The sequence below is a fragment of the Vidua chalybeata genome, chromosome 5 (assembly GCF_026979565.1).
Source record: "Vidua chalybeata isolate OUT-0048 chromosome 5, bVidCha1 merged haplotype, whole genome shotgun sequence".
NCBI lineage: Eukaryota > Metazoa > Chordata > Aves > Passeriformes > Viduidae > Vidua > Vidua chalybeata.
In genome coordinates this window covers 38,273,425-38,297,012 of record NC_071534.1, presented here as the reverse complement: position 1 = coordinate 38,297,012, position 23,588 = coordinate 38,273,425, and the positions used below count along the sequence as shown (strand labels likewise).

Genomic DNA, 23,588 nt, shown 5'->3' with positions numbered 1-23,588 from the left:
CCCAGTTCTACACCAGTTCTCTGCTGAGTGCTGTGCTGAGGTTACTATTCCCTTGCTCCACAGAGACAACTGTTTCTGTTTCTATTTCAGTGTCATGAATGTGCTCCTTACTTACATGCCGTTGTTTCATGTTTGTGTTCAAAGAGGTACTAACTCACAGGCAGGGAACTGGGCACTGTAAAAAATTTCTCTCACCTAGCAACAAGTTATTGCAAACCAGCTCCTGGGTGAGGTGATTTGTGATTAGGATCCACCTGAATCAAGAGAGGGCATATGGACAAAAAAAAAAAAAAAAAAAAAGACAGACTGGGTAAGCAATGTAGTTTCTCAGAAGGATGACTTAGCAAGAAAAATCAGTTTATTTCAAGAGGTATGTGTGTCATGGCAACGAACTAGTGGAGGGAAACTACTCAAACTTGCCTTGAGGGTTTCAGGTCAGGCTACACCAGATACTAATGCCTCTAGTAAATGCTCTAAACTACTTGTCTAGTTACTTGCACTGTTTTTTACTTGCATGTGCTACAACTATATGCTAAAAGTAGTACTGAAGAAGCTCTGCTGTCAAACATAGAGAGACAGCAGAAAGGTGACTTTGCAATTCATCGGTAAATCGACTGTATTAGGAAAGGAAGAGGGCTGAGGCTTTTGTCAGGAATGGATGGTTCATCCTGTGTCAAGTAAAATCATACACCAGTCAGTAAGACTGCATCACCCAAACATTAAACTGTGGAGCGGACCACAAGAAGGTTTGCAAGGAAGGTTGTTATAGATCCTGTGACCCAAAGCAAAGCATATATTCTTTGTATAACAGGCAGCTAGAAAGCAAGAATGGAGCATGCAGAGGAGATGTGGGCAACTGTGTCAGCAAGACTGGGACAGTTCTGGGAGATAAATGATCAGGTACATAGAATGGATCTGAGCTAAGAAGCTGGTTGTGTAATAAAATCCCTTCTGGGTTTTGTTGTTAGAGACAAACAGTTCAAGTAACAGCTGGACACTTAAAATATTTTTTGTCTTTTCTTCCTCTAACCTAGACTGCAGCCTGACCTGAATAGTACTTCAGGCCTGACCTCATCATTAGCTGTAGTTCTCTCCATGCGTATCATTCCAAACAGACTGGATTTGGATTGCATGCTGTGTTTGCTCTCAACTTCTCCTGGACCTAGGTTGTCCCTGAATACATTTCAGTTTCAGACTGAAAGATACCTCAGTGTTTCACGTGAGTCCTATTAGCCTGTGCACACCCCACACACCCTTCTGGGCCACTCCCTTGAACAGAAATGTTGTTTTGTGCTGGACTGAACGGCACATTTGAATGACAAATGAGCACTGAATTAAAAGAAAAATTCTAAACTGAATTGGCATCATCCTAGTTTGATTACATAAGGCAGATGAGCATGATTATACAGGAGGTTTTCTGATCTAATTACATACAATCAAATATTTCTAGGAAAGGAGAGATCACTGGATTGTTTAATTTTCACAGTTTAGTAAAGCAGGATTTGGTTACAACCTAGTTACATACTTCACCCCTGCTTAAGAAGAAAAGCCTGTTTCTTCACTCAGTGATGTGCTTTACAAAAACTATTTGACAGTAAGAGGAGTCTTTTCCTGAGATTTCTCCCTTTTAGTTCTTTAGAATTGTTCCATGAGCTTCTTTCAAAAGTGAGGACTAAACAGAAGACTAGAGTGGGAAAAAACACCCAACCCTTTCATTCTGTGTTATATATTGAGCAGAAGTTCAAAATAATTGGTTTATCTTTTTGCCAGTTGGCTTCCCTTCTGAAGCCATACACTATTCTTTTGTTTAATTGTGCTTGTGGCTGACTGCACTGCTACTAAATAGGAATCAGATTTGGGCAGACAGATTACCAATGTCTCCCAGATGGATGAAGGAATAAATACACCAATTAAACAAAAGTAGAAGAGCTGCTGTTTTATGATGTGGGATTATTCCAACTCCAGGTGGAAGGTGTTTTGAAGCAGCTGTAGTTAACGTGCTCTAGAGCAGACACACCTGGACTGAGTGCCTGTGGGAGGGAGGTAAGAACTCATGAACATCTGCCAGAAAAAAAAAAAAAAAATTAGACCCTCTTTTCCAGTACACCTGAAGTAATTTTATGTTTTTCAAAGTTATGGAAATGTAGGAAACTGATGATCATGTATCCAAAGCACCCACATGGCACATGTTGTGATTCTCGGAGGTGTCCTGTGCAGGGCCAGGAGCTGGATTTTGATGATCCTTTTGGGTTCCCTTCCAAATCAGAAAATTCTGTGATTCTGTGATAAGACACCACAGCCCAGGGTGTGCACCCAGGTGAAGCTGTAGAATGCCTGCCACGCCACCCAGCCTGCAGAGTAACTGGGGTTATTGAGAAGGGCAGTGCAGCCCTGGGAAGCTCAAACATGGCTCCTGCACACCAGGAAAACACAGCAGGAAAGCAAGGAGAGTTTATTTTTCCTTGTTAAACCACTGCAACAGCACTGCATGTGGTTTTTGGGTGCCCACTGCTGCTACAAGCTGTGCTCTTGATTCCTGCCTGTCTGTCTGTCCAAACTTGCTCCCAGGAAGGCTGCATCTGCTTTTCACTTAGTAGAACCTGAGTGTCGTTTCTGGTATGAATTTCTGGTGGATCTCTCCATTGGGACAGGTGTTAGATTACAAAATATAATTTTCCCAAAATTACGAAATATAATTTTTCCAAATATGTTATTACTGGCATGAGGATTTCTTATCACTGTGCTTTTTCTTACACAACAGGCGTTTCAAGAAAGCAACAAAATTCTTTCTCTTGTGTTTGTACAGAATTGTACTGACCCACTATCTGGCACGAGGGCTCACAGCTGTAGCAGGCAGCTCTGGCAGAAAGCCACATTAAGCAACACATGCTCCAGCTGCATTTCAGCATCTTTCTTTCTCTGTCCTTTTACCTTGAGGTGCCTGACAATCTGCAGCACACAACGGATCCCAGCTTTATGTCACAGTAATAGAGATGCAGCCTAAGGCTTCAGAAAGGATACATCAGCACAGTGCAAAGCCCTGGAGGGTTGCTCTCAATTAATTTCTTTTTTTTTTGCCTCTGAGCAGTTCACAGACAGTATGAGATTATTCTATCTGGTTAGGAGCAAATGGCTCGGAGATGAGACCTGACAATCCCTGGTCACTGATCAGCATCTGGCAAGGACCACATTGTGTATGTGCTGGATGCTGAATAGGCAGCTGCCAGGAAAGAGTAAGTAGGGCATGTTGGGGGAAAAAAATTACAGTGAGTAACAAAAATCAAAAATTGAAGTGTTTTAGTGGTCTATCTATTCACTTGAGTTGGGTACTCCTGCAGCATAGGGGCCTGCCCTTCCTCTGGCACATATGTCTATAAGTGGACCAGCTCCATCTCAGAAAATAATTTAGCTTGTAAGCATTAAACAGTGAAATGTCTACAGTTAGAATCTGTATTTATATTAAAAAGGGTTTCATACAATGTTAGTTAACCACAATGTAAAGTGAGTATCTCCAGTTAAGGCAGCTGGGCCTTAACTGCTCCAGATATTTTCTGTAGCATTTTAAGTAAAGTAGACAGGTGTAGTGACATCTCCTTTTCTTTTTACAACCCTCAAATAATGGAGAAGTCAGCTCTCATAACTATAGAAGCTTATTGCTCATCCTTCAAGTAAAACTTTTAAATTATACTTGTCCTGAATTAACAAGCACAAGAAAATAATGATGTATGTTGATCCCATAGCAACACTAACTGCATTAGTGACGAACAAGTGTTGCAGCGCTGCATATCAGCAAATATCCTCCTCTTTCCCTAAGCTAGCACAGACAGCAAATTTTACCTACTTGCAATCTCCCTTAACTCAAGATTAGTCTCTTGGAGAAAAAGAGATAAGATTGTCCTTGAAGACTGATAAAAAATCTAGACAGAAACTGTTGGAGTTTTTTTATCCTTGGCAGTTAATGAATCGGTAAGGGAAATTATTATTTAAATAATCTCAGACTCAAAGTCATTGGTCACAAGATGCTTATTGGTAGAGAAGTGGAAAAAGAAAGTTGTGAGATTGGCAAGTATTAGACTGCAGAAAATTATTGCTAATTTTTAAAAAGCTCTTTAATTTCTACACAGCCATAGCAAAATGATACTGTGCTTACGACGAGGATCAATAATGTGATATCTTGGTGAGAACTACATAAACAGTTCTGTTTGGTTCGATTTCAGTTCAGTAAAATACATTTTGCATTGGAATTAAATAGTTTTTGGGTAGTCTGCATGAGGACAAGGTTGAGCATCAGTAGTTGAGCTGTTTAGTAGCCATTCACTTCCATCTTCTTGCATTTTTGTGTAGATGGAGTTTTCTCCTAATAATGAAATTAGCTGGCTAAGGAATTGGGGTGCTGGGTGGAAAAGAGCAGATATCTGACTTTGCCTGCTGCAGGACATTCTTGACTCCACTGGAAACAGATTTCTGTTTGCCTTGAAATCCCAGCACTAAAAACAGATGAGCAGGCTTTGCAAATTTCTGGTGGCTTTTCAGTTGTCCCTCACTAGACCTTGAGCTTTATGCTCTAGAGAGATAACAAGGTCATCTTGAAAATCCATTGTCACACAAAAATCTAGATTTAAACCGTTGCTGGAATTTTTACAAGGTGCCATGGTTGCTGAGAAGCTGTATTTGGCCAACAGACAAGTCCAGGCAGTTATCCACTGCTTGTTCGGACAAGTTAGTTGTCATGGAAAAGTAGCATTACACTCCCTCTGCTCTAGCCTATCTTTAAACACTGTCTGCAGCACTCATGTTCTCTGACAAAGTTTTTCATTATTCAAAAATAATTTCAAAATGTCACCATGGGAAAAGAAAAAAACCTGAGAATTAGAAAAGGCAGTCAGACCAAAACCTAACCAGTTCGAGTTGAAGTGTAGCAACTAATAAGTACCTGTTAAAGTAACACACTTCCAAATGCCCTACATTTAAAAGATTCAGAAAATTGTAGAATGAGAGATGACGAGCATAGGACAACGTCCAATTATTTTTGTATGCAGAGTTTTCTCCTAGTTCCATCTCTTAAATATCTCTGAAAAAAAAAAAAAAACCCAAAAAAAAAACCAACCAAAAAAACAAGTTAGAAGGCATGAGCGGCCGCTGGAAGAGGAACTGGTACCCAGAGGCGTTGCTGGGATGAGGCGGGCGGCCCAGCAGCCCCGGCCCAGCCGCGTCGCTGCCCTGGCAGAGGGCGCGGCTGGAGGGGGGAGCCTTTCCCGGCGGGCCGCTTCCCGCAGCGCCCTGGCAGCGCGGCCCGCCGCTCGCAGCCCAGGGGGCGCTGCGGCCACCAACATGGCGGCGGGCGGCGGGCCGCGCGGCGCGGCGGGGCCGCGGTAGAGGGTCCGGGCAGGGCCCGGCGGTCCCGGCGCTCCGCTCGCCGCGGGCCGGGTAGCGGAGCGGGCGTGGCTGGCGGTGCGTGGGGATCGATCGCGGTTCGCTCGGGGGCCGAGGGGGCGCCGGGGGTCTCGCTGGCCGCTCGGGCGGCCGTCGGTGTTGGGGGAGGGGCTCGCGCCGGCGGAACGGGGCCAGGGCAGGCCGCGCCGGGTGGGTGGGTGCGGGGCGCGGGGACGCCGCTGTTCCTCCACTGCTCCTCCACGGCGCCGTCTCTCCACGGCGCCGGACCCCCCCGCGTTCGGCGGCTGCGGTGAGTCAGCGCCGGGCCCGTCGCGCCCGCCCGCCCCCCGCGGTGACTCGGCGGCGGCGCTGCGGGTCATGCTCAGGCATGTCGGGCCGGGCCGGGCCGGCGCGGGAGCTAAGCCCTGACTTGCCTCCTCTTGGCAGCGCTATATAAGGCCAGGCTCGGCCCGACTCGGCACAGACACCGCCGCCAGAGTCCAGCGTGTGGGCTGGACGAGGCACCGAGGTGAGTGGGCCCCGCCGGCGTGGCGGCTGCCGCCCGCCCGGGTTGTGTCGCTGCGTGCCGCGTTCTGAGGTTGTTCTCCCCTTAACTGCAGGCAAATGTGCAACACCAAGATGTCCTCCCTTACGGATGCCTCATCTGTCACCGCTTCGGAGCAAGAGGCGCTGGTCAGTAGCTGTTGGGCGCGTGGATTTTTTGCATGCTTTTTGCAGAGTTTTTAGTGGCTAATTCAGAAGAATCACTGTGCTTAGCGAGCGATGGCTGGGGAAAAGCCAGGAAGTCCAGCCAGTGAAGGTGATCTCTCTTTGGTTCTGTAATAACCAAATCTTCAGCATAATTGAGAGTACAGGGTGATGGTATAGGTCTAGCCTGTTTCCTGGAGATGTTTGCTGTTTTTTGCTTTCTTTTATTAAAAAGGATGCTATGATCGGGTTTGATAGTGGTAAGTATTTCAGGTGGTAATTATTAACAGATCATAAGCGCTTTGCAAAATCTCAATCATACAAAACATACTGTTGGGTGAAATAATCTGAAGATTTTCGACTTTCTCCTCTATTGGAATTTGTAAGAAGAGTCTTCATTTGTGTTTATGGCTTTGCATTTTCAGGCTTTCCTTGATACAGTGACAGTTCTGCATTTTTGTCCTTAGTTTTCCTGAGGATTGAAGCCTTTTACACCTGAAATGCGAGTTACAAAACTGCATATATACAATGATGGTTGAACTGGATTATCTTGTCTAGAAGGGTAAAGCTTAAAAGTGTGGACTTGACAGTAGAACTTCAAAAAAGTGAAATTGTAGAAGAGCAGACTGTTTAAAATGGATTTCTTTCATTTGTGTCTTCCTTTTTTTTATGTCACCATATTGTGATATTACTGTGTCCTGTCAGATCTGCAAAGCTGTAGAACTTGGAGGAGTCAGGAGGAGAGGGCTGGGGAGTAAAAGTGGGCTTAGTTGTGGATTCAGAGTTTTGAAACTGCCTTGCTGTGCTTAGCTGTCAGTAGTACTTGGATAAGTTATTTTTTGCTTCCTTTATGTAACTAATATATATGCCACATGTTCTAAATAATTTAGTTCTTAGGAGGGGGTGAATGGACAGCTAATGTTGTCCACAAGCTTAGTTATTTTTTTCATTATGTGTAATTCTTGCAACTAATATCTTGTTAACTCACTGAAACTTGTGTTAGTTTTAGCAGATCTTTGGAATGGAATGAAGGGTAGTTTCCCTCCTCCACCCTTCCCTCAAACATTTATTGCTTGTCTCATGATATTTTATTCACACTTCCCTGTTTTGTTTTGGTGTGTTGTTTTTTTCTTTTACTTTCTGTGTTTATTTTTTACATTTTATTTTATCTAATATATCAGGATAGCTAAGTATTAGCCTGGTTTTAGAATGGTTATGCTATTGTTAAAGAGGTGACACTAGAATATACTGCGCTGGGAGCATCAGTGGCTCCACAGGCTTTGCTGTCGTGGCAGCCCCTGCAGCTTGTTCTGATCTGCTGCACTGGTGCTGGCACAGTTGTGTGGGACAGTGCAGTTTGTATGTATGGGGGAAGTGATTTTTCTTGTTAACGTTTCCTTCCTCTACCTTGGAAATTGTCATGGACTGACTGCAGATTAGACTGCTGGCATGGTGCGTGGGTGGGAGGCCATTGCAGAGGTGGGAGTGAGTGAAGTATGACCGAGGGGACGGAGTGTGCTTGTCCCAGCTAAGAAAAGTCTTCAGAGGTAAAGCAGCCCAGCTGGCAAATGCAAAACCAAAACCCAAGAAACTGTCACAGAAAGAGACTAAGAAAGAGGCGGACCAGTGTTTTATGACCTTGCACTCTGGACTAACGGTCACAGAGATCTGTTTCCATCCTCCCTGCCCTTTGGGAGTTGTGGTAATGGTTAAAGGAGTGAAAGTGAGTTCCCCAGGACCCAGCCCTGGACTTGCAACTAATAAACAAATTCTGTAGCTCCAGTTAAGGAATTTGTATTTACCAATGTGTTGAGGTTTAACCCCAGTTGCCAACTAGGTAGCATAGAGCACCTTGTTCCCTGCCCCCCAGCCTCCTCCGCGGTGGGACGGCCATAATGAAAAAAGGCAAAATCTGTTCATTTAATAACGGAAGTATAAGAGTAATAGTAAAGAAAAGGGAGAGTAGTTAAATCCAAGGAAGACAAGTGTTGCACAGTGCAATTGCTTACCCACCTGCTGATGGATGCCCAGCCCACCCCCAAGCATCAGTCAGCACCTCCTGGCCAACTCCCCTGTTCATAATACTAGGCCTGACATTCTGTGGTATGGATTATCCCCTTGGCCAGTTCAGGTCAGCTGTGCTGACCATGTTCCCTCATGGCTTGTTGTGCACATCCTCACTGGCAGAGTGTGGGACACTGAAAAGTCCTTAATTTTGTGTAGCTACTTAACAACAACAAAAACATCAGTGTGTTGTGAACATTATTCTCTCTCTAAATCAAAAATGCAGCACTGTATGAGCTACTAGGAAGAAAATTAACTATCCCAGCTGAAACCAGGGGCCAATGAAAGACTGGGGTTTGAGCTAAGATGTACAGTGTATGACAAATATAGTATGATTTAGTTCATATTATTTGCTTTTAAGTTTGAACTTTACAAAGTGAAAAACTTGAATGAAGATAGGTTTTAATGCAGTTGTATGTTTGCATATCAGATTAATGCAGAAGGAGAAGGACAGCTGGTATAAATAAATGTTTTATTGGTGAATAATTAGTGCATATTGTTTTTCTCCTTCCACACACAGGTTAAACCAAAGCCACTGTTGTTGAAATTGTTAAAGTTAGCTGGTGCTGAAAAGGACACTTTTACTATGAAGGAGGTGAGAACTTTTAACCACTAAAGGTAGACTACAGTGAGTACAGAGAGATTGTTTTGGGTTGGGTAAATGGAGGGGACAGTATTGTTCATAGCTTGTCTAGAAATTGAGATAAGACAATGTTTATTCTCCTACTGACTGGGTATTTAGCAAGTTTCTCAGAAATCTGAACAAAAGTTTCTGGTGGTCAGTAGAATAGTAGTGTTCTTCTGGAATGATAGATGAAAATCTGTCGTCTCAAAGAGAATTTTAGGCAGAGTTTGAAGAGTAAATTTCAATGTATTTAATATGTTTTGTCTCTTACACTTTAAGAAACAACCTGAATATTTAACATCTATATTTATTTTATTTCACAGGTAATATTCTATATTGGACAATATATTATGTCTAAGCAATTATATGATGAAAAACAGCAGCATATTGTACACTGTGCAAATGATCTCCTGGGGGATTTATTTGGAGTAACAAGCTTTTCAGTAAAAGAACACAGGTAAAATGGGATTCTTTTCTGAGAGTCTGGTTGGGAAATAATGAAGAACATCATGCATATGTCCCTTTTTTAACTCTTCGTATCTTCAAAGATGGTAAGCTCTCTTTTATGGTTACATGAAGCTAACTTGTATCATCTCTTTCTTTACCCTTATTTAAGGAGACTATATTCAATGATTTCCAGAAATCTGATAGCAATCAATCAACAAGGTAAGCTAGTTTAGGAGGGTGATTTGTTTGAGAAACAGCAGTAGGGAAAATAGAATTTACATAATGAATCTTGCAGGTAGTGATCAGATAACAGTGAGCTCTCCATTATTAGCTATTTGGCTTTGCTCACTATAGTCCAGAGCAATCACAAAAGGTGAATCAAAGCAAGCACTTGTTTCCTCAGGAGGAGAAAAAAATGGGTAATTTTATTGGACTAGAACCAGAAAAAACACAGAGCTGAATAAAAAGGCTACTAAATTACAAACTTAAGTCATTTGCTTGTATTTGTTACTGATAAAGCCCTCAACAACATACAAAATTTTAATATTAAAAATAAGCTTGTTAAATTTTCGCCAGCAATAAAATCAGGGCAAAGGCTCTTTTCATATTAAAGTTCTGTTTTAATTTTCACAACTGAATGTGAAGTGCATTTAGAACTGGTCATTCTTGGCTATATTCAGCCCTTTTTTAAATGGGCTGTATACTTTTAAGTATCTTTATGGTGATGCTGTGGATAGCCACTCCTTAAATGCAGAATTGTTATACACAGTCCTGTGCAGTATAAAAAGTGCTCAATATAGCTGTAATTTTTGCCTAATATAGGGTATGAAACAGAAGTTAAACAATGGAAGCCATTTTGTAAATTGGCCTCTAAGTCTGTATAAAGACACCCTTTGTTTCTGATTTTTCCTAAAGGCAAGTGTTCAGCTGCTGAACATGGGAAACATACTCTCTTTGTCATCCCCATTGTTAACCTTGCAAACTTAAATTTATCTTCCAATTCTTTTTTCATGGAAGACTCTTTATTAATTTAGGATCTGTCTGTTTGTAAGCATGTATCATTAACAACAGCTAATTTTTCTTCTATTGTATGTCTTTTAAACTCAGGGGTCCCATAAGATAAGTAGTAAAAAGCAATTTGGGGAGGAGCAAGTTTCCTTCTTATATTCTTTTATATCTGCAGAATCACAGTTTTATACACAGACTTCATTTGAAGCTGTTTATAACAGAATTCTGAGCTGCTTTCAGTTGACATTTCTTCTTTCTCCCCACATTTCCACTTCAGTGATGTTATAGGAAAGGTCCTGCACACACCTGAAAAACAAAGGAACAGTGTGTTTTTTCCATTGTTGCAAAATGTCTGGATTTAAAATTTTACTTAGAATTTACTTTTTCAGCCTGAAATTGACTTTTTCTGCTATATTGTATTATGAGTTTTATTTTGGTTTGGTTTCAGACTCTACCCTTGGTGATACACCTGAGGATGATGCCACATCTCAGCTTGAAGAAGAAAATGTTATTAAGGTGCTATTTTTATTTTATTTGAATAAATTTTCTGAGTTGTACATTCTATTCAACTTTGCATGATAGTGTCAGTGGTTTAATGTAGTAAGTTGATTCTTGCATTTTACCTCATTTATGCTCAGGCTTACTCAGTATTTCTATTATCAGGAGTCTAGGCAAGAGTTAGAAGAGAACCAGACTTCATCAAACGTGGCTTCCCAACCAACGACATCTTCTAGGAGGAGGACACACAGTGAATCTGGTATCTGAAAATTTATGATGCAGAGCTTTCAGTAGCATGGCCACTTGGAGGGAAAAGCTACATTCTCTTGCCTTGCTGACTTGAAAGATGCTGGCAAATACTGCTCATGTTTCTTTGCTTATCTAAAACAAAATGTTCAGTCTGAAAGAAAAACACAATTTCTTGCATTGCTCCAGTGTCATGTTACCGTTTGGATGCCTAGAATTGTTAGTAAGATGATGGAATAACTTACTCCACAGCTCCGTTAAACTTTTTCACATCAGCAGGACTTTATCAGTTGTGTTATCTTCATGATGAGAGCACTTTTGTTTGTAATCTACTGATACCATCAAATTAATTTCAATTCCCTCTGTAGACAGCCACAAAATTTGAAATTTTGTTTGTTCATTAAAGCCAGTTTTCTTTGGATTTCAACTGGTGGGAGGCATCAAAGGTGTGGTAGTAACACAGGATGATTTTGGATATATTCAGGTACCTCACCATTCATTAAGCACTTGTTAAAACATCTGGTGACCTAAGCATCATATTTGCCTCCCCTTTGTCTTTACTGTGGTTATTCAATAATCACTGGCAAGTACATTTTCAAAACACAAATTGTTGTTTCTGATAAGTAGCAATAACAATCTGGTCAGTGTAAACCTGGTTTAGCTTCTCAATTGAAGTGTTCTCTACAGTTCTATGTACATATTATTCTGTGAAATTTCTTACATTAGTTTGTTCCATCAGTTACTGTCTTGCCTCATGACTTGGTGGTTGCACTTACCTGGGCAGTGATAACCTTCTGTCACTGCATAGAACCTCCTTTACTTGCTCAGGAGCATTTTTCAGTTCCTCAGCTTTCAAGTAGTATTTTTTGTGTCCCTCATAGGCCACAGTTATGTCAAGTCAGTCCCAAACCAGTGCTGCGTTGCTGAGCGGTTTGCACTAAATTAAAAGAACATTTTAATGTTGTAACTAAAACTGATGAAAGGATGGAAAGTCTTGGTTAAACATCACAACCTGTAATATTTTGGCATGACACAGAGCACATAAGGTTCTGGGTTATGCTTACTTATTGTAGGTTTGATTATTAACTCTTGCCTTGCATCCATTTATTAGTTTGTTACAACCTTAAGAGTTCTTTTAATATAGTGTTTTTATATACACTTTTTTTCTAATTTATAGGAAATCTTCCCTTTAAACCACTATTATTGTTAAATTGGGACAGTAGTGGCTCCTTTGGAGCCACTTAAATAGTATGTAGAGACCTTGTGGTGATACAGTATCAGTACGGCATGGAGCCATGACAACTAAATGAGGACAACGATGGACAGGAGCAACCTTTGGGCCTGGGGGCACCAAGTTTGGTGGGGCTCTCAGGGCGGAAAAAAGAAAAGAAAGGGGCTGAGCCAAGAAGCACCAAGGGAGAGTAAGAGAAGTCTCAAAGTATGTACAAGTGTTTTGTTCTCCTTTATTTTTTTTTTTTTTGGTTGTTTTTTTAACAATGAAAGATTCAAGACTTGAAGACTTGCGGATTGTCACAGTGTGATTTGCAAGGCGAGGGAGACGGGGGCAGCAGAGGGTGGGTGCAAAAAGCACCTGTAGCAGGCTGATACTGAGGCCTATTGAACCAAAAGTTGTTAGCATCTTGGGAGGTTTTCACTCTGCTGTACTGACATGCTGAATTTGCAACACGTTTTTATATAAAATTGTAAACCAAATGCTCTAGAAGTCAATGGAGCTGAATTTTGACTTACCTACTGCTAAAATGCTGTGCCCTTAGTCCTTACACTGCTGTAGGTGATTGTTCCAAAACACGATGTAGTTACAAAGCATTGTCTTTTTGCCTTCAAACCAAGCATGCTTAGTATGCAGAGCTTAAAGCAATGCTTTCAGAGTTCAGCTTTTACATAGTATGTTGGAAGATTTTCTTGCTAGGGTGCGATGAAAGTTCTAATAGCTTGTTATAAAAATCTTGTTGGGCAAATACAATTACATATAGTGCAACTATTCCCTGATAAATATGTTGAGGTGTCTGAAACTTGAACCTGAACTTACCTTGCTTAGCACAAGGTGTTCTGTATGCATGTGAACTGGGAGCTAAGTGCTCGATCTCACTATAAATTCTGGGGTGAACTCAGAAGCCCTCTGAAAATGCCTTTCTATCTGTTGCCTGTAGAGGGAGTGAGGACAAGTAAGATTTTAATTGTATTTCTTTAAATTAGGAAGGTTTAATGTCATGTGTGGAGTAATAATTCTTTCAAATTTGCAATTGTTTTCCATGTGGAGACTGCCACTCATAAATTGTGGGGAAAGGCAGCCCCTGAAGTAATGGTTTCAGAAATGTTTCACACTGTATGGATATAAGAGTTATTGTGTCTTTTTAAATAAGTCTTAGTGTCTCTTTGCCCCATAAAAAACATACTGTAATATTTTACTTTATTAGATTTCTTTGTAGTAAATTGTAGTTTAAGCTTCTGTTTAGAAAATTCAAAACTGCACATCGTATAGATGTTTTTGAGTAATAAAAAATTCTTGACTATGCCCAGAAAAAAATTCTTCAGATGATCTGCACAGTGAGAGAAGAAAGCGACACAAGTCAGAGAACATTTCGGTGACGTTTGATGAAAGTCTCTCATGGTGTGTAGTCAGTGGTCTGTGCCATGAAAGAAGCAATAGCAGTGATTCAACAGATTCTCTTTCCATGCCTGTAAGTCAAAATAGAAAAGTATTTTTGGTACAAATTTTGCAGATGACACAAGTGCAAACATGCATCTGAAAACACAATGTTCTTAATTAAAAGCAGAAGTGCCTGCAGTGGTGTCTGAGGAAAGAAAAGAGGTTAAAAGAAAAGTAGGTGTGTGGGTGGAGTGGGGTTTTTCATAGGTCTGCTGGCAAAGCTGAAGTGAATTTTTTTAAAATATTAATGTTGAATAGTCTTTAAAAACACAGTATGGAAAAATGTCAGACATATTTTGTGTTTTAAAATAAGTATTTCTTAGAGTGCTAAGAGACAAAAAAAAAGTAATTCCATATTTCAAAGTTAGGTGTTAGTTCTGGTACAGCTTTGGTAACTGTACCCAGTGGAATGGATGCTGATGGTGCATTGTTTTAATTTGTCATGCCACAACTTGGAAGCTTCGTATTGTTTTTAGCAAACACCAGGGCAAATTTGTGGTTCAATTAAGTCATGAAGAGCTGAACTAACAGTATTTCTAGTCACATACTGTGTTCTAAATTGACAGAACTTATACTGTATTTTCAGTCTTCCTATTTTGTAATTGTTAGCCATGGTCTCAGTTTAAACAGAGTTTATGAGAATAGGTAATTTAATGACATGCAGCCAAAAGATACCGTCTTCTTGCATCTGTTCTTCCACTTTTTAGGAGGGACTTTCTGAAATAATAATTGCAGTCTTTCAGCTGCCTGTAGGCAGAGTGCAGTTTCTTATTACAGAGCCAGCAAAAGGCTTCCAGACCTAGCTTTATTTTTACCCACCTATAATTTATCTCATAAAAAGTACTGTCTCACAGCAGCTGGTCCTTTTTCTTCCATAGCTAATTATACTGAGTAGTACAGTTTTATTCTAAGAGTTGTTTTATCAGCAATGTTATGTATATGGACTGGTGAAGTTGAATGTGTGCTTTCTTTTTTTGTTTTCTTCAGGATCTTGATGCTAGTTCATTAAGCGAAAACTCGGATTGGTTTGACCATGGTTCTGTATCAGACCAGTTCAGTGTTGAGTTTGAAGTTGAGTCTATTTATTCAGAAGATTATAGCCATAATGAAGAAGGGCAGGAGCTCACTGATGAAGATGATGAGGTACTATCTGCTTTCCTTGTTTGACCTTGGGGGGAAGGGATGAGAAGGAAAAAGAATTTCAACATGAAAAATTCTTGTAATTTTCCAAGGAGAACTCTTCAGGTATATTTTGGAGCTGCATGTGCTGGTGTCACGATCTGTACCCAGTTGTTCATTAAATCAAATTACGTGTCAGTACAGTTGGGTCACCCTTATACAACCCACCAGCAAGTAACTGAAACAATGCTGAGACTTTCTGCAGGCTCTGAAATGGGCTGGATAGGAAAGTCTGGGTGCTTAACTTCTCTCACCAGCTGTTGAAGTCAGTGAAGCATGTGTACTATAGTCTTTCTGCATTTTTAATTCTAGAAGCTTTGACAACACTTGATACCAAAGGAAACCTTTCTGAGTAACTCTTTCCAAAGGGATATGTCCAAGTTTTTTGCCTCTATGAATTTAAATGTTTCATAGAGATACTGAACCAAAGTTTTAGGAATCTTTGTTAGTAGGCAAGACAGAAAAATTTGGATTACTGCAGTTTTCAAGAGTTTTCTAGAATGTCAGGAATGAAGTGAGAATGTATGTGGGGTTTTCTTTCTGGGTTAGCTTTCTGTTACTTTAGAGAGGTTAATCAGCTCACGGCAAGACTGAGTGAGTACCAAAGGCAGAATTCACTAGGGACATACATGATTGTGATACCTGAGAGGCTGAATGGGACTGACTGTACTGATGTACACCAAATTGTAGTGTAGTGCAGAGCTGCACCCTGAGAGAGGATGGTAATTTGGAGGAGGAAAGGATTGAGGTGTGCCCCTGCGCCAGACAGTAATTTTGGGAATTGCAGGATGACTGGTGTTCGAAGGAGCCTCTGGAGGTTGTCTTACCCATCTGTCCTGGCTCAGGCAGAGCTGATTGCCCAGGTCCATGTCCAGATGTCTTGACTGTATCCAGGGATGGAGCTTCATAGATGCTCAGGGCAACCCATGCCAGTGCTCCTTCATCCTCACAGTAAAAGGTGTCTCCTGATATTGAGAGGGAACATCCGTGTTTAATTTGTGTTAGTTGCCCCTTGTCCTGCCACCGGACACCACTGAAAAGAGCATGGCTCTATGTTCTTGATGCCATCCTTTCAGGTATTTACCCACATGGACCAGGCACCCCCTCCCCTGAGCCTTCTCCAGGCTCAGCATTCACGGCTCTTTCAGCCTTTCCTCATATGAGAGCTCCTCTAATCCATTAATAATCTTAATAGCCCATCCCTGGACACTCTCCAATAGCTTGCTATCTGAAAATCTTATCATGTTAAAAATATTTGTGTTTTTATTAAATGCCAAAAGCTAGTTTTATATATATACATATATATATAATTTTTTAAAAATTTAAACTAGGTTTATCAGCTGACTATTTATCAGGACGAAGATAGTGATGCTGATTCATTTGATGAAGATCCAGAGATTTCTCTAGCTGTGAGTAAAAACTTGTCTGGTGAAGCATGGTAAATCGGGTAAACTGACACATAGAGTAGAAAAAGTATAGATGAATTCTATTGCTACCTGTGATTTTTTAAGAATTTAATTGACTTTTTCTATGCATGAAGATTCCAATACAATATTTTAATTACTGATTATTAAGGAACATGTGATTATTAAGGAATCTTGGGGTTTTTTTTGTTTAATGGTTAATAAACTTCCTAATCCATTAATCCCATGCTAATTTACCGTTTCATTGACTTAATGGAAGGAAGTTATTTGGAGCCTAAATCTGACTTTCTGCACAAAATGGAAAAAAATTAAAATCATAGTCATGTACATTTTAAAAACTCTTCCTATAAGTCAGAATACCTAGTTTTATTGTCCGGCTTGAATGAAGGTATCTGTAACATACAGATATGAAGGTAAGCCTTTTTTCAGAACAGTACTGTTAAAGTAAAAGAGGCCTCTACTACATTCTGTGAGACCGTTCTTGAAGAGTGGGAACAAAGTGACAGCCTAGAGGCAAAGTATGGAGATGTTTGTGAAAAAAACACTGCATTTTAATTCTAGCGTGTGCTATCTCCTTACTTACATTTGCTTTTCACATTTGATGCATGAATATGAATTAAAGCTGATTTGTGGAACTGTGAAGTGTTCCAGTCCTGTGATAGTCTGTAGGACTGAGGGACTTGGTGTGTTAAGAAGGCTGGCCACCTTCTGAAAACATAGCAGGGTTTATGTGTGGAAAATAGAGACCTGTACATTATTTTTAGGATGTAAAATTTGTCTTATAAGCTTTTAATGTTACTGATGTTATTCAGGACTTGTGTAAGTAAGTTTTGGGTTGTTTCTTTTTTGTTTTGATTTCTCCTACAGCTTGCATTTTTTCTAAAAAGGGTCTCTGTCCTTAAAAGCAAAGTGTATTTTTAACGAAATAGTGGTTTATTTTCATTGTACTCCATGGAGTAACCTCTGAGAGGCTGATGCAGCACTTTGTTTTTGCCCTTTTTTTTTTTTTTTTTTCCCTTTCCCCCTTCTTCCCGTCTGTTTTTGTGCTGGCCGATGTTTTCTCTGGTGCGGCTGTGTCGGAGCGCCCTCACCCGGCCGCTTTGTGCACCAACAGCTCAGCAAACCGCAGGGAAAGGGTCCCTCAGTCTTGAATAGCTGCCGTTGCAGAAGTCCATAGTCGAAAAGAAGGGAAATTATGGCCTTTTTAACGAGTTTTTCATGAGGGCCTCTGAGTAGTTTTGTGGTCTGCTTTCTGCAGTTTTGCATATGAAATAATGAATTGTTCTATTCACAAACCTACTGCAAAATGAAGGACAGCCAGAGTCCTTTTAAAATAAGAACCGTTTTAATCTAGAACTGTAAAATGCAGCCAAAACCACTGAATGGAATTTTAAAATTGTAAACAAGTTGATAGCTCAACATAATAATTATTTTGGCAGTAATAAATTGTTTATAATGTCTGAATACTTCAGTTGTGTTCCAAGTAGCTTAAGCTGTTCCAACCTTTGATTCACTAAAGGATTATTGGAAGTGTCCCGAATGTAATGAAATGAATCCTCCGCTTCCACGACATTGCCACAGATGCTGGGCCCTTCGTGAGGATTGGCTTCCAGATGAAAAGAGTGAGAAATTGGAAAAGAGCAAATTAGAAGCTTCCTTTCCTGCAGAGTCTGGAGAAGGTTTTGATGTTCCTGACTGCAAGACAACAAAAATGACTGAAGATAAAGAACCAGCTGTGGATGAGAATGAGGATAAAGCAGTACAGCTTTCTGAGTCCCAGGAAAGTGAAGGTTATTCCCAGCCATCAACATCAAGCAGCATGTTCTGTAGCAGTCAGGAGGACTTCAAGGAACCCGAGAAGAGAGAAATGCAAGACAAAGAGGAAAGCATGGAATCCAGTCTGCCTGTTACCAGCATAGAGCCGTGTGTCATATGTCAGAGCAGACCTAAGAATGGCTGCATAGTACATGGCAAAACGGGACACCTCATGTCATGTTTTACCTGTGCAAAAAAGCTCAAGAAGAGGAACAAACCCTGCCCAGTGTGTAGGCAGCCCATACAAATGATTGTACTAACTTATTTTAGTTAGACATGTGTTGACTGGAAAGCTGCAAAAGAAAGTTCATAAACTGGTTAAGAGAGTAAGAAATTATTTTTGTATGCTCATTGGAAAATTAATATTTTGTGTCTCTTGGCGTTCTGTCTGAAAAATAATTGCTGACATAACTGCACTGGAGTTAAGAGGTTTGCCTAATACTTATAAGTCAACTTGGAGATTTTAAATCCCTCTCAGTAGAAGTAACCAGGTCCTCTAAACCACCTGCCTCTCCAAGTGTTTTAATGTTCCATGCAAGTTAGTGACATTTGTTTTATTGAATTAAATACATTCATTAAAATCTCAAACTCGGTAATTGTTGGAAGAGAGACATGTTGAAGTGTTTATTTCTGCAAGTTCCTCATTTAAGAAAATATATTATCCAGGTTCCAGTTTTTGTTGCTTGGTGAAGACATAAGGCTCAATCAGACCCCTCTGAATAAGTCAGTAAAATGAATAAATAGAATCTTTTCTTAAATTCTTTCAATTAACCAAATTCTGTGGAAGATCTTATCAGGAAGTAGGGAAAGATGTGGTAGAAAATAATTAATACTTTGGAAACAGAAAAAGATATTGTGTGTCTTATTTTTGTGGTGTGCATTGTGAACTTAAGGGCTGTGTGTCCCCTGAGAAGTCATTGATCCAAGCTCAGTCATACAGTTCTCTCTCAAACGTCCTGTGAAACTCACATTTGTGGGTTTGGAGGTCTGTACTGATTATGATTATTATTAATTTAGCATCATGAAACAAGTCTTAGGCAGACTTGTTGAAAGGATATGAAGGATATACTATGAACTGTCATGCCAGGTAGTCTTAGGGGACAGTTGTTTTTCTGCACTTCTTTCTGACTTAGCAGAATACATTCACCTGTATTGCTACATGCGCTGTAATAAAAAAAGAAAAAAATTCACCTTCATCTGCAGAAACAATTAAGCCGTGCAGTTCCAGTCCACATTCTTGTAAGTGTGGTAGTCTTTCCAACTCACTGTTCTTACCTGTATCATAAAAATTCTGAAAATCTTTTGCAAGGTGTTTGGCCAACTCAAAGTTGGTCTCGTTGGACCTGTCCTTTACTGCTTTTAGCTCTTGTCTCCTCACTGTACTTTGTCAAAGACTTTGTGAAACTTACCAGTTCTGTGCCCAGGGAGTCTGCTGCCTGCCTCAGTTCTGGGGCCCTTCAGGCAAGGTAATGTGAGTGTGGGAACCAGGATGTGGTAAAGATCACTCAGCTGCCTTTCACATGGAGTTTCTGTACCCAGTGAGTGATACTTACTCCTTTGGAAAACTATGTTACAAGAGAACTTGTATATTTTTAGAACTTTTTATTTTTACATGTAGTTGCTGATTGTCTGCCCAATAGGGAATGGCAGATAAACAGTCAGGGGAGTGCCAAGAGTAGAGATGTAGTCCAAGTGCAGGAATTGTGCTGTGTTACCATTTTACAGCTTCCCTAACACCAGCAGTATAAAATTGCTAATGCCTGTGTGCTGGCACAGACTCCTACTGTTCTTCTTAACTGCAGAGCTGCAAATGCCTGGAAGCACCCAGGAAAAGGACAAAAAGACATACAGGAGAGACTTAGTAAATATTTGGTTGTGACTCGGTTGAAAAGTAGTAACTTCATAGGTAAAGACTGAATTATTGGGATCATTCTTATTTTGGTCATACATTTGAGCTATTTCTTTGCCAGTAAAAGATACTGGTGTACCCGAAGTTCTAGCACAGTTAATTTTAAGTAAACAAAATATAAACCACAGTTGTATTCATTCAAATTCTTGCAAGTTTCTTGCCTCCTGCACTTTGTAAAGGGACATCAGGTAGCTGGAAGTTATTGGAAGTTTTTTGATCGGCAGAAACCTTTCATGGGTTTTATAGGATTTGATAATCCTTCAGCCTGAGATAGAGAAGGCCTTTGGGCAAATACTTTTTTCAAGTAGGGATACTAACAGAAGGCTACTTGCCTTACCTTGCACTTCCTATTAATGTTTTTTTTTTTTTTATTTTTGATTTTATAAACTTAGGTGCTGTGAGGCTTGCAGAAGCTCTTCATTGCACCTGCAGGTGAGAGAGAACTGTAGATGTGCATATGCAGAAGCATCAATAACATGGGGACTATACCTAAAAAGTTTCTTCTTATGAAGCTTTGTCCACTGCATTGTCTCCCATGTCTTCCCCTCTCTCAGCATGATGCCTTCTCTGCAGTGGCTGCCCTGGCTGTGTAATTGCAGTGCTGGGGGAGCAGCTGTCCTTATCTAGTTCCTGTTGGGACAAATTGTACCATCTGCTCTCGGCATTCTTTTCCAGTCACATGCCTTCTGTTGCAGAGAATAGCCCTGGAAATACCTTCTGTTCGCTGGTGGGAGGAAATGGGGCATTTTAATTTCTGCAGCTGCAAATCACTGTGTCAGGTATTTTGATTTAAGTTATATTTTATGGCTTAATATTATTCTTAATGACTTCTAGTGCAACTTAAGTTTGGTTGGTGTGGGTGCATGCCTTCCAAATGGAAGTGATGGGTATTGATGTCTGTTCCTGTTGGGGACACTGGCAGGCAAGTGCAAGTGCAGGCCTGGTGCCCGGGGGCTGTGTCACAGTGACTCCCGTGGTGCCTCCTGGCTGTGGCCTGGAGCCTTTGGCTCTGCCTCCACCCTGTCTCCTGGCCTGGCCGTGCTCGGTGTGTGGTCATGAGCAGTGAGCACCCTGCTTGTTCTGGCCTTGGGTAGTAAACACGTTCCTGGCCTTGAGTAATAGCACAAAAATAAGTAAAGTTTTGGTACAAAACTTTAGAGATCCTTATTTAATATCGCACACATTTTAAACTTTAATTTATTGCTGTTTGTAAATATCCTTGTGCTCACAGTTGATGTTTTGAGCTCTAATTTATTGAATTAGTCTACTGCTACACGTGTAGTTATGATGATATGCTTATTTAGTAAATCACAGGCTCAAGAAAAATATTTTAAGAAATGTAGCATTAAAATTCAGAGAAATACTTGTATTATATTCCGATTGAGAAGGGCACAGGAAAATTTATGGCTATGTTTCCTATTTGCCTTCCTTTGAAATCACCTAAACAAGATTTATTGAATAGAGATGGTGCTGGTCCAGCATCAGCATAGTGAAAATATTTTGGTGGTGTTTTGCTTTCCTTTGGAATGCTTTTGCATCCCTCAGTACAGCCAAGGAGCTGACTGACTGCTTCCAGGTGCTGGTAACATTCGAGGTCATGGTCTAGGAGATGCAGGATGGTGATGAGAGGCGTTAAGGTTAATTTGCAAAGGTGGTAATGGCTTTTGCCTTTGGACACATGACCATGAAGGTTGCAGGGGAGGCCAGATGCCTACAGGATGTGACTGTATGTGATTTTCAGTAATTTTCTTTTCTTAGTCTCTTCCTTCTTGCACATCAGGTAGACAATAGTTATGTACAAATGGTGCAAGAACTTGCATTTATTCTTTTTTAGAAAGTACAGTAAACCTACTTGTTGTTTAAATACAAGTCTTTAACTATTTACCTATTTGTTAGTATGGACATCATATAAGTATTGAAATTCACCCCACACCAGCAGGATTGTGGGCTGTGCCGTCCTGTGCCTCTCTCCTTAGCAGATGATTTAGAAAGGGTAAAAGTGCTTGAAAATGATCACTGGTGAAAGCTTACATTCCTTCTAAGAGTGTGGTACGATTTTTATCACTGAGTTCTGTTTGCTGTACATTTGTTCAAATGTCACTGTCTCTGAAGTGTCTGTGGGTATGAAGATTTTTTCAGATTTTTTTCTCTTTTATGACTAATTTGAGGAAGAGAAAATTCCTTGTTCTTACAGAGAGTGTCAGCAAGAATAATTGTTTCAGAAAATTGTATCTTACAGAAGAGAGATTAGAAAATTATTAAGACCCGAATGAAACTGAATAAACCGACTAAATAGGATGAAAATAGAGATGAAGATTTTTTTTCTTCCCCATCTTAATCTAAGGCTGTTGTTCTGTTAGGGCATAACTTTAGGTAGAGTCTATAATTTTGAAGCAAGTAATCTATTCAGCATATTAACTTAACACACATATGGTGGGGCAGGAATTATCCCTTATGGATGGTACAGCATTTTGTTGTGCTCATTTGGTCTGAAAAAGGGGCATTTGCTGTTGTGGGGCTTCCCTGTGGGGAGGAGCATATTGGACACATTCATGGGACTTGTAGACAGGCAGTGTTGTCATGGAGGGGCTGTGGGGCAGCCTTGGTCCCACAGTACAGCAGAGCCTTGCTGCAGCATCAGCCTTCTCCTTTTTAGGCCCTGCCCTGCCTTTCCAGCTCCTCCATACTGGAGTCCAAGGCACATCTTGTTCTTTAAAGGTTCCACAAGCAAAGCACAAAACCCAGCTTAAGGTTTTAACAATGGATTGCACTTACTGAACATGAAAAATTGTTGCTTTTAACTAAAGTGTGGGGGTTTTGTTAGTTTTTTTTTTTTTAGCACAGATGCACTGAAAGCTTCAAGTGAATGCTTCTTTTATGTATCTATAGCTATATTATACATGTGAAATTTGTCAGTGATACTTAAAAAGGTGGTGACTCCCCTTTTGAGTAGATGCTTTAGCTTAACAGCCTGCTTTTAAAGGACAGTTCTTGGTCAAGAGCCACAGTAGTGGCTGTCAGGATGATGATTATTTAACACCGAAAATACCAATGGCTTTTCTAAAACCAGAATCTTTGTTGTCTGACTACACATAGCTGGAATGACTGTTGAATAGAGTAGTTATAGTGAATTTAAATAACTATGCAACACACTTTCAAGAGCTTTACCTGGTGCATTACTTTCCAGCTACCCAGTGCATGTGTGACCACAGTCAGTAATCATTAAAATGCAAGTATCCACTCCAATTCCACACAGTATAGACCCATTTATGAGAAGTTTCACATGTGTTGCATTTATATTTCAGTTTTTCCTTTTCTGATGAAAATTGAGTACTGTGTTCCATTTAAAAGCTTTAAATAAAGATTTGTTTATATACTACATGGTGCTCTTTTTTTTTTAATGTCAATTACTTGATTGTTAGAAGTTCTGGTACTTTGTTTTCACACAGATTCTTACTTTTGTGAGCCAGGACACAGGCTGTTTCTGCCCCCACTCAGCCACTGGACTGCTGACTTGTGTCAGATTTCTTTTGGGAGATTTTAACTCAAGGAATCTCTCATTCTTCCTGCTACAAGTGGCAGGATCAGTGACAGGATTTAGTGGATAATTACTTCTCTGTG

General features: G+C 40.4%; 1 protein-coding gene across 4 annotated transcripts; it reads left to right on the top strand.

Annotated features, from left to right (window-relative positions):
* Window positions 1-5,365: 5,365 nt before the first annotated feature.
* MDM2 (MDM2 proto-oncogene) lies at window positions 5,366-23,346 on the top strand. 4 transcript variants are annotated; one of them, XM_053942568.1, is made up of 12 exons: window positions 5,370-5,451; window positions 5,821-5,902; window positions 5,994-6,066; window positions 8,666-8,740; window positions 9,094-9,227; window positions 9,387-9,436; window positions 10,674-10,741; window positions 10,889-10,982; window positions 13,511-13,671; window positions 14,628-14,783; window positions 16,151-16,228; window positions 17,763-23,346. In XM_053942568.1, exons 3-12 carry the CDS (start codon window positions 5,998-6,000, stop codon window positions 18,330-18,332), a joined length of 1,455 nt encoding a protein of 484 aa, XP_053798543.1. In that variant the 5' UTR covers window positions 5,370-5,451; window positions 5,821-5,902; window positions 5,994-5,997; the 3' UTR covers window positions 18,333-23,346. The 4 variants fall into 4 exon arrangements, with proteins under 4 accessions (XP_053798545.1, XP_053798543.1, XP_053798546.1 ...); XM_053942569.1 differs by lacking the exon at window positions 5,370-5,451 and adding an exon at window positions 5,666-5,683; XM_053942570.1 differs by lacking the exon at window positions 5,821-5,902 and having other exon boundaries at window positions 5,366-5,451.
* Window positions 23,347-23,588: the final 242 nt, after the last annotated feature.